This window comes from Pezoporus occidentalis, unplaced genomic scaffold (genome assembly GCF_034315485.1).
Source record: "Pezoporus occidentalis ecotype Australia unplaced genomic scaffold, CSIRO_AGI_Poc_V1 ctg164, whole genome shotgun sequence".
NCBI classification, from domain to species: Eukaryota; Metazoa; Chordata; class Aves; order Psittaciformes; family Psittacidae; genus Pezoporus; species Pezoporus occidentalis.
The window spans coordinates 2280941-2295742 of record NW_026913466.1 but is presented as its reverse complement, the minus strand read 5'-3'; the positions used below and the strand labels follow the sequence as shown (position 1 = coordinate 2295742).

At 39.0% G+C, this 14802-nt stretch overlaps 1 protein-coding gene across 4 annotated transcripts in view; it reads left to right on the top strand.

The window, feature by feature from the left end:
* The window catches only part of BCAR3 (BCAR3 adaptor protein, NSP family member), a 97927-nt gene that overhangs the window by 73999 nt on the left and 9126 nt on the right, over positions 1-14802 (top strand). For 3 of the 4 annotated variants that reach the window (XM_062613193.1, XM_062613191.1, XM_062613192.1), the window contains exons 4-6: positions 11829-11957; positions 13089-13531; positions 14131-14231. In XM_062613193.1, coding sequence (XP_062469177.1) covers positions 11829-11957; positions 13089-13531; positions 14131-14231 — 673 coding nt within the window. Of the gene's footprint in view, positions 1-1821; positions 2041-11828; positions 11958-13088; positions 13532-14130; positions 14232-14802 lie in introns of those variants that run through there. The other variant, XM_062613194.1, reaches the window with a different exon arrangement.

The following is a 14802-nucleotide window of genomic DNA, read 5'->3' as shown; positions in this document are numbered from 1 at the left end:
AGGGGGAGATTGTGCCTACAACCCAAGGAATCTGTTGAAGATATGCTGCTTATGTCCCTTTGCTCTCCGTGGGGAAAAGACTGGAGGGGGAGTGTAAGCCTTGTTGAAAAGGTTTGGGAAGGTACATATGTATCATACATACGTACATATGCAAAAACTTCATTCTTTGCCTCCCCTGTGTTTGTACTATTTGTTTCGGGGGAAGGAACTATATTAAGAATTATATAGTTCAAACTAGACCTAGAGAACTATATCAGTTCTAATTCTGGTGTATCCCTGGGTAAACGAGTCATACAAGAAGTTGCAAAACTAACAGGTCTTTCTGTAAGACATGAAAGTACACGTAAAGCTATTGAGACTGGGGGAAATATGCGTGTGTTAACTAGTGAACTACAATAGCGGTTGGATTTGCAATCTAGAACTTGACAAATTAGGAAATAGATAAAGGGTCTTCTCTATTGTCACAAGTACCGCATCATGCTACTGTGAAGTGCTTCATGTTGAGCTCCATCAGGACAGCCACTCCAGCCCTCAGTTTTTAGGAAAGTTATGGGGTTTTATGATGATTGAGAATCTTTGTGTAAATTCCAGTGCTACTTCTTGGTTTATGTGCCAAGTCTCATTGCTTGATGCAAGCACTGAGGGCACTCACATTGTTCAGTCAATGTAGGAAGGAAGTGCTCTATTATTAGGTGAGAAGTATTGTCTTGCAAGTAACACATCAATAAGTATTTAATATGTGTGCACTCCTAATTATAGAATGATGAAAAAGGCAAGTAACTCTTCCTTTTAACCACTCCTTGGGACTAATTTATTCCTAATCTGAGATCTGAAATATCTGTGATTTCTGGACTTTTTGGTACCATCCCAGTTATAAATGACTGATCTCTTCAAAGCTTCTCTTTTTTTGTTACAGGCTATCTTCTACCCCTCAATCTCGTACATTTTGTTTCCTTTCACCAGTGCTGTTAACTGAGCTGTTGCAGAGGTGAGGTCTTGTCCCTAACAGCTATTGTAATTAGCAGTTGCTTTTTGCCTTTGTTATTGAGAGGGCCTTGAGGTATGTGGGATGGATTCTTTGAGTGATTTAATGGTCAGTAAACTATGAATTACACTGTGCAAGAGAACAGAATAATAAATAAAAATGTTGCTTTTTATTTTTAGTGCTTGTTTACTTTGCCAAATCAGAAGTGTTCCTGAATGCAGTTCTTTTTCTCTAGCATTATGCACAATCCCATGGGACTATCACCAAGCCGAAGCTGTCCATTGCTAGCTTTAAATACTAAAGGTACCTTGGTTGCACCACTAATAGTGTTCATGCTGACAGTGTTGATTTTGTGCTGTTTTTTTCCAAGGACTGCTTGCCAGAGGCTTCCTAATAAAAAATAAACATATTTATCATTTTCTTTGGTAACCTAAGTTCTAAAGGTGTAATTCTTATCTGAGTATGAAGAGGAACAGTCATCAAACAGTAATCAACTGTTTTTCCTCTTCGTTTTTTTCCTTTTGTGTGTTTTGTGTATATATTGTTGATGATGCAGATAGAGACGTTGTGCAATTTAGCTGGAGCAACTGATTAAGCCTTTATCATTACAGGGAGACAGTCAGGTTTTGTATCTCTTCAAGAAGAAAAGTTTGGCTTGAGCTGGTGGCTTAAATACATCTCTGAGGCAGGGGGTACCAAGATAGAAGAGCTAGGATTTCACTGGTGAGTGAAACAGATCACATGAGGCTTCTGACACTCTCTATATGGCATGCTGGAAGCAAGCATGCCAGCGGCCACCGAGTTGATAGTATCAGCTTTGGCTGTGGAAGTGCCGCAGACTGATATGTGAGTAGGGGGTGAGCAGCTCTAGCAGGCAGTGGTGTTAGTAAAAAGCTTGCTATACCTCTGAAAACTGCTAATAGTGGCTGTTTATCTTCAGCCTTGAGGAACCACAAGCAGCAGAACTGAAAATGCCGAAGGATTATAATGTTTTTCAAATGCTGATTGCAGCAATTTGCTGCTTTTATCATCGTAAGTCTATTATCAGAGTCAAGGTAGGTGCCCTTTTTTGATAGCACTAAATAAACAGTGTGCTTGTCAGTAATGCTTTTAGGTTTTGTTCAGAAGTGTTTGTTTTTATATGATGGTAGGGTACAGTGTGTTTTTGTTCTAAAGAACACCTCATTTCAGATCGAAGCTTAACTCTGTTTTATGAGCCTGAAGCTGACTGTATGTTTAGGCACTGAGTGCAAAATGCCCTGGTTTGGAACTTGCTGAAGAGCATTTTAGCAAATCTTCAAGTTTTTAGAATATAACTGGTCAGGCCATTTGGTTCCCTAACTTTTTCATCTACTTGCTGAAAATATAGCAAGTTTTGCTCAGAAGCTCAGGGGTTTTAAGAACTTAAGACAATTTTAGACTTGTCCTTACATTTTTGAACTTATAAAATTACAAAATACACAAAATTATATGCTCATAGAATGGTTTAGGTTGGAAGGAGCCTTTAAAGATCCTCTAGTCCAGCCTTCCTGCCATAGGCAGGGGCATCTTTCACTTTATGCAAAAATGCCCTGTATGCCCTAAATACAAAGAAAAAGCCTTTATAAACATTTTGAGCCACACTTACAGAATTGTCTAAGTGACTTGGGAATTGAATTGGGGTACCTAAATAGTAGATGGGGTACCTAAATAGTTCTGAGGATCTGTGAGCTGCACCTAAGCTTTGCTATCTTTTTATTGAAGATGTATGCTTGAATTACTCCTTGAATAACATAGCATCAGCTCTGTAAATCACTGTGTAATGTGTATAGATTTTTGTGGAGTGCTTCCAATGAGGAAGGATGTGAAGGTTGCTATCTTCTGGCCTGTCAGCTTTTTAATTTTGATGGAGGCACTTAAAAGTGGGGAAGAGCTGCTCCTCTTCTCCCTCCTCCAGTGATTTAACCTTTTAACTGTCCATTTCTGAAAGTGGGGTGTGGGGCTCAGTCTTTTGGGCACACTGACCCTGATCAGACTGTTTTTTTTCTCACTGGGACAAATGTCAGAAGCTATCATCAGAATGGAGCTAAACCTGCTCTCCTGTTACTGTAACTAATTTTCATTTTCATTGTGATTGTAGAGATAAGGCTTAACTCTTCTGTTCTAAAACTTTTGAAATTGCCTCGGGTTTTATTGTTGGCTGTCAGAACAGTTAGAAAACTGTTGTTCTTGACCATGCATGCCCTTTGTTTGACTTGGCATGAATTTCTAATACTTAAAATAACAGTGGTGTTGTCATGGCAACTTTCCATTTAGTCTAATACATACAGTCCCTAGAGAAACTGAAACATTAATAGTGTTTGGTGTATGGAAGGTAAAAAATAAATCCTTTTATGTAGAAACAAATTACAGCTGAGCTCTTTCAAAAATAAGGTTCTATTTAAAGAGATTTGCAGCATTTAAAATAGATTTGAATGCATGCTTTCCAGCATGCAGATTTAGCATTAGTTGACTCTGATGAACTGCTATTTTAAGATGTTCTGATGGTAGGAAATGGGGGTGCGTTTGCTTAAGAGAAAGTGGCTGTAGGTATACAAACAGCTAGTGGCCAAATCAAGTAAGGTCTGCACCTTGGGGCCAAATTATGTACTTTCTATATATGTCAAAGTGCCTAGGATGGTCTGAACACCTGACCTAAGGTGGCTTCTTACTTAATTCATGAAAACATAGCACCTCAAGCAAAATGAGATGAATTTTTAGGTTTTATAGTAATTATAATTGTAATGAAATACCAAATTGATCCATAACTGAGCTGATGAAGTCTTCAGCTACCCCTGAGAGATTTAGATTCTTGCTGGATTCAGCTGTAATTATGTTGTCTGATTTAATGGGAAACAGTATGTGCCCAAGCTCAGAGATGCCTTCTTGTGTCCTGTCAAAACACAGGAAACAGTACAGCACTTGAATACTCGCATTTTGCTGTATTTAATTTTAGTGTGTGAAATCAGGATCCCAATAACAGATGTTTTGTTTGTTTTCTCATCTTAATAGAAAATATAATGATCAGTGCAGAATATCCGAACATGGGTCTAGTCATTCTTCGGTCATGATGCATCAGTACTTCTGACAATCCCATTTGGTATTAATAGCTGCTTATAGCTAAGGTCAGCTTCTACATTTGAGAAAAATGAAGGGAAACTTCAAGACAAGGGGTTCATGTTTGATTCAAAAGGAAAAAAAGTTGAGAGAATTCTGAATTGTGACTTAATGCCACGTCCAAGACAAAATATTGTTCTTCATTTTTTGCATTTTTGGGAAGAATTAGGACCAAATCAGTGATAAATGATGACTTAAAAAATGAAGAGGTCTAAATTTATAAAGTTAACTTAGCCAGAAGACAGGGTCTTTTAGTTGTAACTAGTATAGTTGTCATGATTGAAGGGAAGACCTTGAAGTTCAAGTATTTTCATTCTTAGCTCTCTGCCATGATTCACCCTCAGATGAAGCTGTGCAAAAGGGGAAATCCACTCAAATTATCAGGTCTGTCAAGTTTCAAAACTTCCAGCACATTGATCTAGCTCATTACTGAGTAATGTACTAATGCTATGAATGTGGCATGCGTAAGAAGCCTTTTATAAGTAGCTACTTATTCCAAGTGCCATCTTTTATCTTGGATGAATTGCAAATACTTTTTATAGATAGTAGATCTCGATTAATATTTCTTCAGTATGTGATGATCTAAATCTGTTTTGCTGGCATCCTCAGGCTTCATGTATCCGGTTTCAGCATGTACGTGGAGGCAGTTGGATTTGATAACATGAGTATAAGTCATCACCACCCAGCATTATGGGTCTGCCTTTTCGATATTGGATGTGGCGGTGCTGGGGAGGGCCAAAATGACAGGCAGAGATTGACTTACCAAAATGATGTAAAATTTTGTCTAGCTCCCTGAACTTTGATCCCCTGTTGCCTTCCTGCTGAGTTTGGGGTTTAATGAGTCTGATATTATGTAATTGTTTTTCAGTTTCCCATGGTAATTTTAGACAGTTTATTAAACTTTCACCCCAGTGTACTGTCTATCTTAAATATATAGATAGCACAAGGACCACTGGTACTCTGTAAGTGATTCCTGTTCTGTGGGAATGGGAGCGTTGCCCAGTAGGTACTTAAGCATTTAACTTCTTGGTAATACCTTTCATTTAGGTATTTCTCAGATTAAAAAAAACCACAACACTACACAGCTTCTAAGATCCTTTTGATTTGGTAGTCAAAATCCCCAGAGTGAGGAGATTAGGAGTTGGCTGACTCAAACTCAGGATTTCTCAGGATCCATATTCTAGAAATGAGGCTGTCCTCCTAGCTCTGGATGTGGTCCTCTAGAAAGTTAAGGATTTGTTATCAGTGTAGTGTTGTATGGAAAGTGGATGCAGAGTGCACTAGAATTAAGTCTTCCCATTACCTTCAGCTAACATTAGGCTGAAGTTGGTATTCGAAGCCTTTATTTTCCTCCTCCCAAACATCTCGCTAGTTAATAAAAAAAATGGCAGCTTTTCTGTGAATGTCAGGCAGACTGAGAACGTGCCCATGATGGAGTGTATTTGATTTGAAAGAGCTGTCACAGTCATGATGGAAGTTTTCATGGTGATTTGTTATCTTTTCATCAGTAACCTCAAAAGTTGTCACCTGTTGTCTAAACAAGCACACAGAAATCTTGTGGCTTCAAAATCACTATCCTCCTATGTTAATTAATCTCTCTGAGTGCTTCAAGATTTCTGTCCAGTATCTTGGGCATAGTGAAAGTTTTTATAGATGTTCTATGTCTCAAACAACAATTAGTGATAAAGAAAACTAAAATCCCACAGAAGCTGGCTGTCATCTATGCAAAGACACTTTTGACACCCATTTTGTACCTCCCATTACTTAATATAGCACTTGTTACAGTCCTGTGTGAACTTTGTGTGCTCTGGAAGATGAAGAAAAACTGTGCCTGTGAAGAACATTGCCACAGTTGTTCAAAATTTCCAAGTTAATTAGAAATTGGTTTCCTAAATTTAGACATTCCCTTTTCCCTGTTAGTTCTTTCTGAAAAAAAAAAAAAAAATCAAAAATAACTTTGTCCATGTGCTCTTGGTCAATGATACTAGTTTAGTGTACAGGAGAAAGTAAAGGCCAACAAGAATGTACTCTGCTTGCTCATGGGTATTGTTTAAATGCGTGGTGCAAGTCTGTTGGTCTTGGTGGCTGATGAGTGGAGTTATAAGTGAAATCAAATATGTTGTACTCGTTATAATTAAAATTAAAACATATTATGAATTGATGTGACTATATTTAAAAAAAATACTTGTAGTGCCAGTCAGTTATTCTGATCAGGATCACAAGAGTGCAGGGTTAGAGACTTAAGGGATCTGTGCAGCCAGTGAAGTATATCTTGATCCAGAATTAGAACTTTGACAAGAGATTGCTCATTTTCTATGTGAACAAATAGATTGCTCTCTAGAGCAATAATAATAATAAATAGAAAAAATTAATTCCTTTTTTACTTTTCCAGATGATTTTAGTGTCCAGTGTCTGTGCATCCATCCCTTTCTTCCTTGTTTCACATCTTTGTGTTCCCTCTTGGTATTTCCTGCCCCTGCCTCAGCACCCCCTTCATATTTTTCTGTTGATTGATCTTGCTGTTAAATTATCCACTTGACTAAAAGCTATGCAAATCTTGCAAAATTTAAGGTTTTAATGAATCACAAACTATTTCCCATCTCCATTTATTTGGAGACTCTGTAGGACCTAGTGATTTTACGAGTTCAGGAAGTTGTAGTTCAGAGTTCGTGCTGTATTTAAGCAAACAGCAGGCCTCTAGTTTTTGAGAAAAGATAGATTTGGGAGAAAGGTGTAATAGATTTGGTTTAGGTAGATAAGTGCATTTATTGTAAGTTTAAGAAAGGCACTGGCTTATTTCCTCAATCAGATCACACTTCAGTTTTCGTAGAGCTGTTCTTATCTATCCCTAGTAATTACCTCCTTTTTCTTTTTTTCTTGAATTCTTCAAGGCAGTGTGAGCTCAGGTGGCTCCAGGACTGCCTGTTGCGCCAATTTAATTATCAGCTGGCAGAGCTGTGCAAAGCACCAGGGAATAATAGAGATTGGATGGAAATGGTGGCCACCTTTAGTTGTGTGCCTGTAACAGTCCTTGGCTGCCCTTGAAGTACATAGTACTTTGCCAGAAGGATAGGAAGAGATGTGATGGGAAATTCCATGTTATCAGAACTGAAGGAGCTGATCTAACATGACAGATTTTGGACCACTTCCAAGCTGTGTCCATAAAGTAAAAGTCTCTTCCTCATAAATCAGGCTGTTTAAAAGAAAAAACACCACAACCAACCAACAAGAAAATCCAACCAAACAAAACCCCCACTTAATCACCTTAGAGAGGAATTAGCAACAGTGGAAGTAAGCCTCCATAGAAACCTGTGTGATTCTCATCTCCGCTGTTTTGATGCTCTATTGGTACATGTACTTCACTGGAGTTGTTGGAGATACAAACTGAGAAAAGAATCCACTGCCAGTAGGCAACAAAAATAACTGTGGGACTTTTATTTTGCTTATCACCAACCTCAAACAGTAGATTATTCAGCACAATTAAAAATTACTGTAATGTGAGAAAGTCAGCCTGGATGGTTGACACAAGAGCTTGCTACAGTGAGTTTCCTTTGAAGGGTGCCAATCTATCAAATGAAAGTAACTCCTTGGATACACAAACAACAGTTTATTGTGAGAAATTACCATTAACGTGTTCACAAGTTTCACAACAACAGCATATTGTGGTAGATCAATGCCTGTTTAAGTTTACCTAACTAAGATCATATTTTGATGTTAGATTTACTTAAACTTTGATACTTTCTACTTTTTTTTGTATGCTAGAGTAACATTTGCCTGCAAAAAAAAAGTAAAATAGTACATGACATCAAGGGTAGTTTGTTACATCTGTAAGGAAAATCTGCTTTTAGTTTAATGCCCTGAAATAGATATCCTGTGTGAAATATAATAAATCTGCATGACATTTATTGAAAACACTAAATTTACTGACTGGAAATTCCCCCCCCCCCAAACTCTTAGCTTTCTGTTCTCCATTGGGTGTGTAGGTAAGTTTGAGGGCTTCTGCTGCACGTTGATAATACTTTGTTGCTCAATAGTTTTGTATTTTTCTTTTAAAGACCTGTTCACAAAAAGCTCAGCATGCAGGAATATCTTAAAATAGCACCAGGACTGGAAACAATGCAACTAAAATGTGAACAAACAGTTCTGGAAAGCACATACTTAGGGAGAGTTCTTTGTAAGTCAGGAAAAGCATCTGTATTGGAAAAGAGTTCTGTTGACTTGATTTGCTTTTATATTCCAGGGATCTCTGACAGGGTTGCTACTATTTGGAAATCTTTTGAAAGAGTTTAAACTGGAAGCTTCCCTGTGTTGCTTCCACCATGTTTTGCTGCAGAATATACTGAAGTCTTTTAATTTTTGCCCTAGACCTGTTTTTACTTTCATTTTTTACCATCCACTTCGCAATCTAGCTGTAAATTCAGGTTTCTTTTTGTCATTGGATAGGAGTCAAGATGGCATCTTAAAGAAAAAAAAAAAGAGGACTTACTAGTAAATGAAGGTTTGTCACTATGAAGTTAGTGCCAATTTACAGCATACCATTACTGCCCATTAGCTTTTGGGTGCTCTTTGGAAATGAGGCTGAAGTATCTACATCATGTTGTGTAGAATAGGTCACCTTTTCTATTAAAAGAAAGCCCATTGCCATAGCTAATGTTGTAAGTTTACACTCTTCTTTATTTACAGACTAACATGCTTGTGAGTCTGTGCCAGGAATGATTTTTGAGAGTTCACTTGCATGACGTGGATATGAGCATATGCAGAGATTCTTGCAGGACCTTGGGCCTCAGGTACAGTGTTTAGCATAGAAAGGGTTAGACTGATATGATTACAGTCAGATCATTGGTAACACTTCTCCTTTAATGGGCAGGGTTTGTATGAGGAATTGGCCTCAACCAACAAAAAATTGTCCAGGAAGACATGCTATTACTAAACTTGCTTACTTAGGCAGCTTCCCCCACCATGTATTTTGGGATTTGTGCTAGCCACAGGAGTTCTTCCACTAAGTTCAGAGTTGCATAAGGGTTATTTAAGCATGTTTGCTTCATCTCAGGAGATATCTGACCTTTGGCAATCAGAGTACGCTCAATGTGGTAGACCATGGTGGAGAGGATTTTTAACACACCAGTAATCATGAATGTTAACCATTTGTTTGGTTTGGATTCCTTAAATGTTTTTCTTGTTGTGTTGCTAGATGTACTTCAAGTGCAGTATGTGTCTCATTACATTATTTGAGTAGTGAAAAACCTATTGAACAACCAGAAGCAGTTCTAGATTTCTCTGCTGTATTCATAATTCATGTGCATCTGTAACTTGATCATCCTGGGGTTTTAAGATAATCTGTGTCAGTACAATGGATGAAATTGGCCCATGCAGAAAGATCTATGGCTCTTTTTGTTGGCTAAGAGTCTAGCTCTCCTAAGCAAATTCAGGTATTTCATTTGTGTACTGCAGTCTGTTCCATTTACAGTAGCTTTGCCTACCACTGAGGTGCAGTGGTATGCTTTTGGAATGATGGTAACAACCTGTACAGTAGTTTTCTGTGTTTCAAGATCTCTATTCAGTCAAAAGCATCTTTCAAAAATGTAAGTACAATTTATTACAATTAAAGTAGCAGTTCCTTTCAGAAGGTCAACAAAATACACAGCTATGAATGTTAGAGATTTGTATGCCATTAAAACCAAATGCTGTGATTTAGATTGGAGGGGGTACTATAAAATTTCTCCAGCCACTTACTTCCTTGTGTGGTCAGGGTAAAGGTGCTCTTGAAAAACCTATCCTCAGTGTTTGTGTTCTTCACTCTACCTACCGTTTATGCAAATGCTGTAATACTTGTTACCATCCTCTAAGATGTAGTAGTAAAATAGGTAACTGTTAATCCTGGAATCAGTGTCAGTCAGCTTTAACTGGTACCTAGCAATTGGAGCTGGGAAATGAAGGCAGCGAGTATGTGCTGCTAGTCCTTTAGCTATGTTAGTGTGATGGGTCACAGAGGTGTGGGGTGGAGGGGGATGTTAGGGTTAGGCTCGGGGAAGTTGGTGAAAGACCTTGACCGTACAAAAGCACAAAGGATTTACTCCTTGTTGAAAATGCTTGTCTGTTTTGAACCACATTTGTATGGATACATACCACCCTGTTACGGTTCACACAAGCAGAACTGAGGTGATAAGTGATTCTTTACCAGGTGGTTTTTACCTATTGCCTTTGCTAAACTATGCTAATTTGTGTTTGTCTAAGAAAAACCTTAGTTTTCTCTGAGAAAAGCAGAGAGCAGAGGAGAATTTATCTCAGAATTTTTCTGGGCTCCCAGCATGTTTAAATAGTCTTGGCAGCAGAATGCCTCTTCTGGCATTATTCCACCAGAAATCTGCTGTCTAGTAATCTGTTGTAATTCAGTCTGCTTGAAATCACAGGGAGGATTGTTGAAACAAGTGCTAAATGTATGCCACCTGCTCCCACGGTTAGGTGCTGTGAATGCTATAGAGAGCAAGGCTCAGAGAGAGTGTAGGATTGGTGGGCAAGCATTCCCAGTTCATGTTTGAATAATGCATGGGTTGCATATTTACATCAGTGTGTCAGTGAAGGGAACCTGTGGGTTTTGGCTCATGTTCAGAGCTAAAGGAAAAATAAAAGCCATAACACAATGAAGCAAAATCTTGCATTTTAGTCTGTACTCCAGCTGGAGGCCTCTCTCTCACATCTCACTCCTTCCCTGTACTTTCTTTGGAGAGAGGGTATACTTTGATTCTTTGATCACTGTAGAATGTTTTACATTGAATACATAGAATTCAATACAGTACAATATATAGAATATCCTGCAATGAATCTCTTGAGTATTTTAGGCTTTGGAAGCTCTTCAGCACCAGTAAGAATGCACTGGAGTCCCCAGCCCTTGGGGGATGTAAGAAAGTCCAAAGAACTTCCCTCCACTGAGGGAAGCTTATGAAAGTATATGACAACTCTCTAGAGAAGATTCTGCACTTTACTTTGTTGGCCACACTGCATCCACAAGAAAGACTTAGGAGCCAGGGTGGTCCAGCACGGAAGCTGTACCCTAAGAAGAGGCAAAGCTGGGAACTGTCCAGATAATTTTATAGTAGTTGTGTAGTGGTGGGATATCTCTAAGCAGTTCTCATGTGTTTTGTGCTATGGGGCACCAGGACCTTTTCCCCTTAAGAAGGGAACATCATGGGCATGCAGATTTAATGACCATTAAAAGTAAGCCCTTTAAGGTTGAAAATTTACTTTGTCAAACTGAATTTAGTGCAACAGAAATATTTATGACCAGCCTGTCTCAATGCATTTGAAGTGTTCTTAATTGGGTGGGGGAGAAAGAATCTGAATTGAAAATGGAAGTTTAAGTAGGAGGAAGAATATTGGAGCAGAGCATTTTGGTTCAGATCTGTTTTTGTGGGTATAGTTAGAATTATTGTTGGGAAGAGGAAGTAAGAGGAAGCCTTTGTAGGTGTGTCACTGTTAGTCTGATGTACAGACAGAACTCTGTGCTCTGTTCTGTGCAGTGTATAACAATCACACATTATCTCACCGAATGCTGGATTTTACAAACGCAGAGGGTGAAGCCAAGCCAGGCTGCTGAAAGCAGCACCTGCATTCCAGTGGCTGGTGCAGATCATGTGATGGAAGTTAGAACCCAGGTAAAATGTTAATCACTAAACTTGGCACAGTTGTAGCTTTTAATCTTTTATTACAGTTTTCTAGGGAGAGGCAGGTTATGGACAACAGCCCAGAAAAGCTGAAGAAAGAGTTAGAGGAAGAACTGCAGCTGAGTAGTGAAGACTTGCGTAGCCATGCTTGGTACCATGGACGTATTCCTTGGCAGGTACGTGGTCATTGCATTGCCAAACATGCTTTGAGCTTTTGTAGACAAGCAGAATTGTACTTAAGTACTATACACATCTCTGATATCTTCATTAATTTAATAGAAACATAATGCTTGTTTGTGTGAAAGCTATGGTATTTATCACAGCTTGGTAATAAAATGAGGCTGGGAAAAGATTCAGGGCAGACAACAGTGGATAACACAGATATTTCATGATTTGCGTGAATAAAGGTAGAAATGGAATTTAAGCTTTATATGAGGATACTACTTCCACATATTGTTCGGGCACCACGGACATTAATTTGGTTCAGTATTCTTAACCAAAGCTAAGATGTTCTTGTGTATTTTCTTTCTTGCACCTGGAATTTGGGGGAGGGAAAAAAGTCCCACAACAAAATCTATGCAATAACTTGATGTTAATCCTTACAAACATCTTTGAAATGTGTTAAAGCTGTGGCTGCGTTGGAGTTTCGTTCCCAGAGCGCCTGGAGCTCCCCCTGCGGGGCTCCCGGCTCTGGCCGGAGCTGCAAGCTGCGCTTCCCCTCGGTAAGGAGAGCCCGCACAGCTCCCACATACACTGCACCCAAGATTAACTGTGAGATGCAGAGTTTATCACATGAAAGGACTAACTCAGAACAGGAAAAACAGGATTGCTCTGACTCCTCCTAGTACTATGCAGTCAGTATTCACGAAGAATAAAAAAATGAAAGCTTCTGTCACTTAAGGCAATAATAAAAAGACAATTCTGGTGTCCTGTAGTAAGTAGGCTTCTAAACCTCAGTGTGACTGTCTATTCAGATGTTTTAAAGTCTAAAATCCTGAGTCATTGCTTTCTCTTCATGCCTTATTTTCTATTATCAAACTATAAGAAATACATAGGTGTGGGTCATGCTGCTGGGCGTTTTCAAAGAAACCTCTCCAGATCTCTGCTGTGGGATGGGTTCTTAAATTTGGAATTGGAGACATGATTTTTCTACTGCACTTCATGCTTTTCTTTATATTTCTGGCTTTATCTGTCCTTCCAGAGCAGCCAAACGAAATCCTATGTTTAAGAATACTTTGTGGTGTGTTGTTTGACTACTTGTTTTCTGATTCTAAAAGTCTTCTTCTAAAATCCTTTTTCCTCAAAAGGTGGCAGAAGGCCTGGTTCAGAGAGATGGAGACTTTCTGATCAGGGATTCTCTTTCCAGTCCTGGGAACTATGTTCTTACGTGCCAGTGGAAAAATACCTCCCAGCATTTTAAGATCAACAGAACAGTTCTAAGACTCAATGAAGCCTACTGCCGTGTTCAGTATCAGCTCGAACTGGAAAGCTTCGACAGCATTCCTGGCTTGATTAGATACTATGTTGGGAATCGCACACCAATATCAAAGCAAAGTGGAGCAATTATTTTTCAGCCTATCAACAGAACTGTGCCTCTCAGGTGTCTAGAGGAAAAGTATGGTGTAACTCCAGTCCGACAAAAAGAGCCAAGTAACCCTGAAGGAAAACCAGAAACTGCAAAAAGGCTGAGTCTTGGTGTATCCAGCATGCAATCCCCGGAGCACAGCATACCCAGGGGCAATCTTTTGAGGTACTTTAATTTTGCTGTCCTTATGGAGGGAAATGAGGTAACTCTGTCAGCTCTGGCTGTAGGTGATACGAATTTTCACTCTGATTTTAGACAGGAAACTAGGTATGAGGGTTTGCTGATTTTTTAGCAAATGAGTGAGAGCAAATGTAGGCTCTGGAAGCACAACAGCAGTGCAGCTTGTTCTTTGCAAATCTCGACTAGAATAAAACAAAGGATTAGAATAAAATCTTCTTGCTGCTCCAGAGCAGCTTTTCTTTCCATGTTTGACTTCTGCAATAAAATGCCAAGTGTGGGATAATGGATCCTAATTTCAGTGTCCAAATCAAATGTTCCATTAAAAAATCTCAACACCAAGGAACACCGTCATGAATGTTGCAGGGTCACATATATTATAGCCCATTCATTTCTGCCACAACAGCATGAAATACCTTTTATTCTTATAAGCTTCCCAAGTGGGTAGCTAATGATCCTTGCACTGTTTTTGATATATTCTGGCAATTACGTATGTGTGTTAAGTGTTGGATATATATGGTTTATATAATATGTATATATATATATATATATTGATATGGCTTTGTTTGCATTTTTGTTTACCCTAGAAACAAAGAGAAAAGTGGTAGTCAGCCAGCTTGTTTGGATCATGTTCTGGAAAAAAGATTCCCTTTGAAGGCTCACCAGTCAGAGAGCTATCTGCTAATAGGTATGTTCTGTAATTAAATGTTTCACACTGAGAATCTCTGTGTGTCCAGGTAGTCCATTATGCTTCATACCAAAGTGAGATTGTTGAGTGTTCTCAGTCCTGTATATACAGATATGTTTAACAGCCAGTGTAAGCTGTGTTAGCATATTGCTTGCTCCTTAAGTCACTGGAATAGGGTTTTCACTTACAGTGCACCAGGTAGCTGAGTACCTTGGCACACAGCTCAGTAGGCTTCCAGAGGAAAAACCTAACAGCTACAGTTGGCATTAGTATCCTTTTGACAGTATGACCTTTCCTTGCTTGTGCTTTACAAGAACTGACTTGTCTCACTCATATCGTTTTGACAAGTCTATTAAGTAGAAGCCCTGTCCCATGAAAGTCTGGTAACTGCTTCCACAAGTATGCAAGTGTGCTAGTGTTCCTCCCCAGGAAAAAAAAACACTGCTTTGGCTTTTGTATTCAACCTTCCCCCCCCCACCCCATCCCTTTTGCTTTTTGTTCCTTTTACTGCTGTCTGGTTCCATGGCGACTGTCATTGTCTTCCTCCAGGGATACAAGGTGTACCAACACC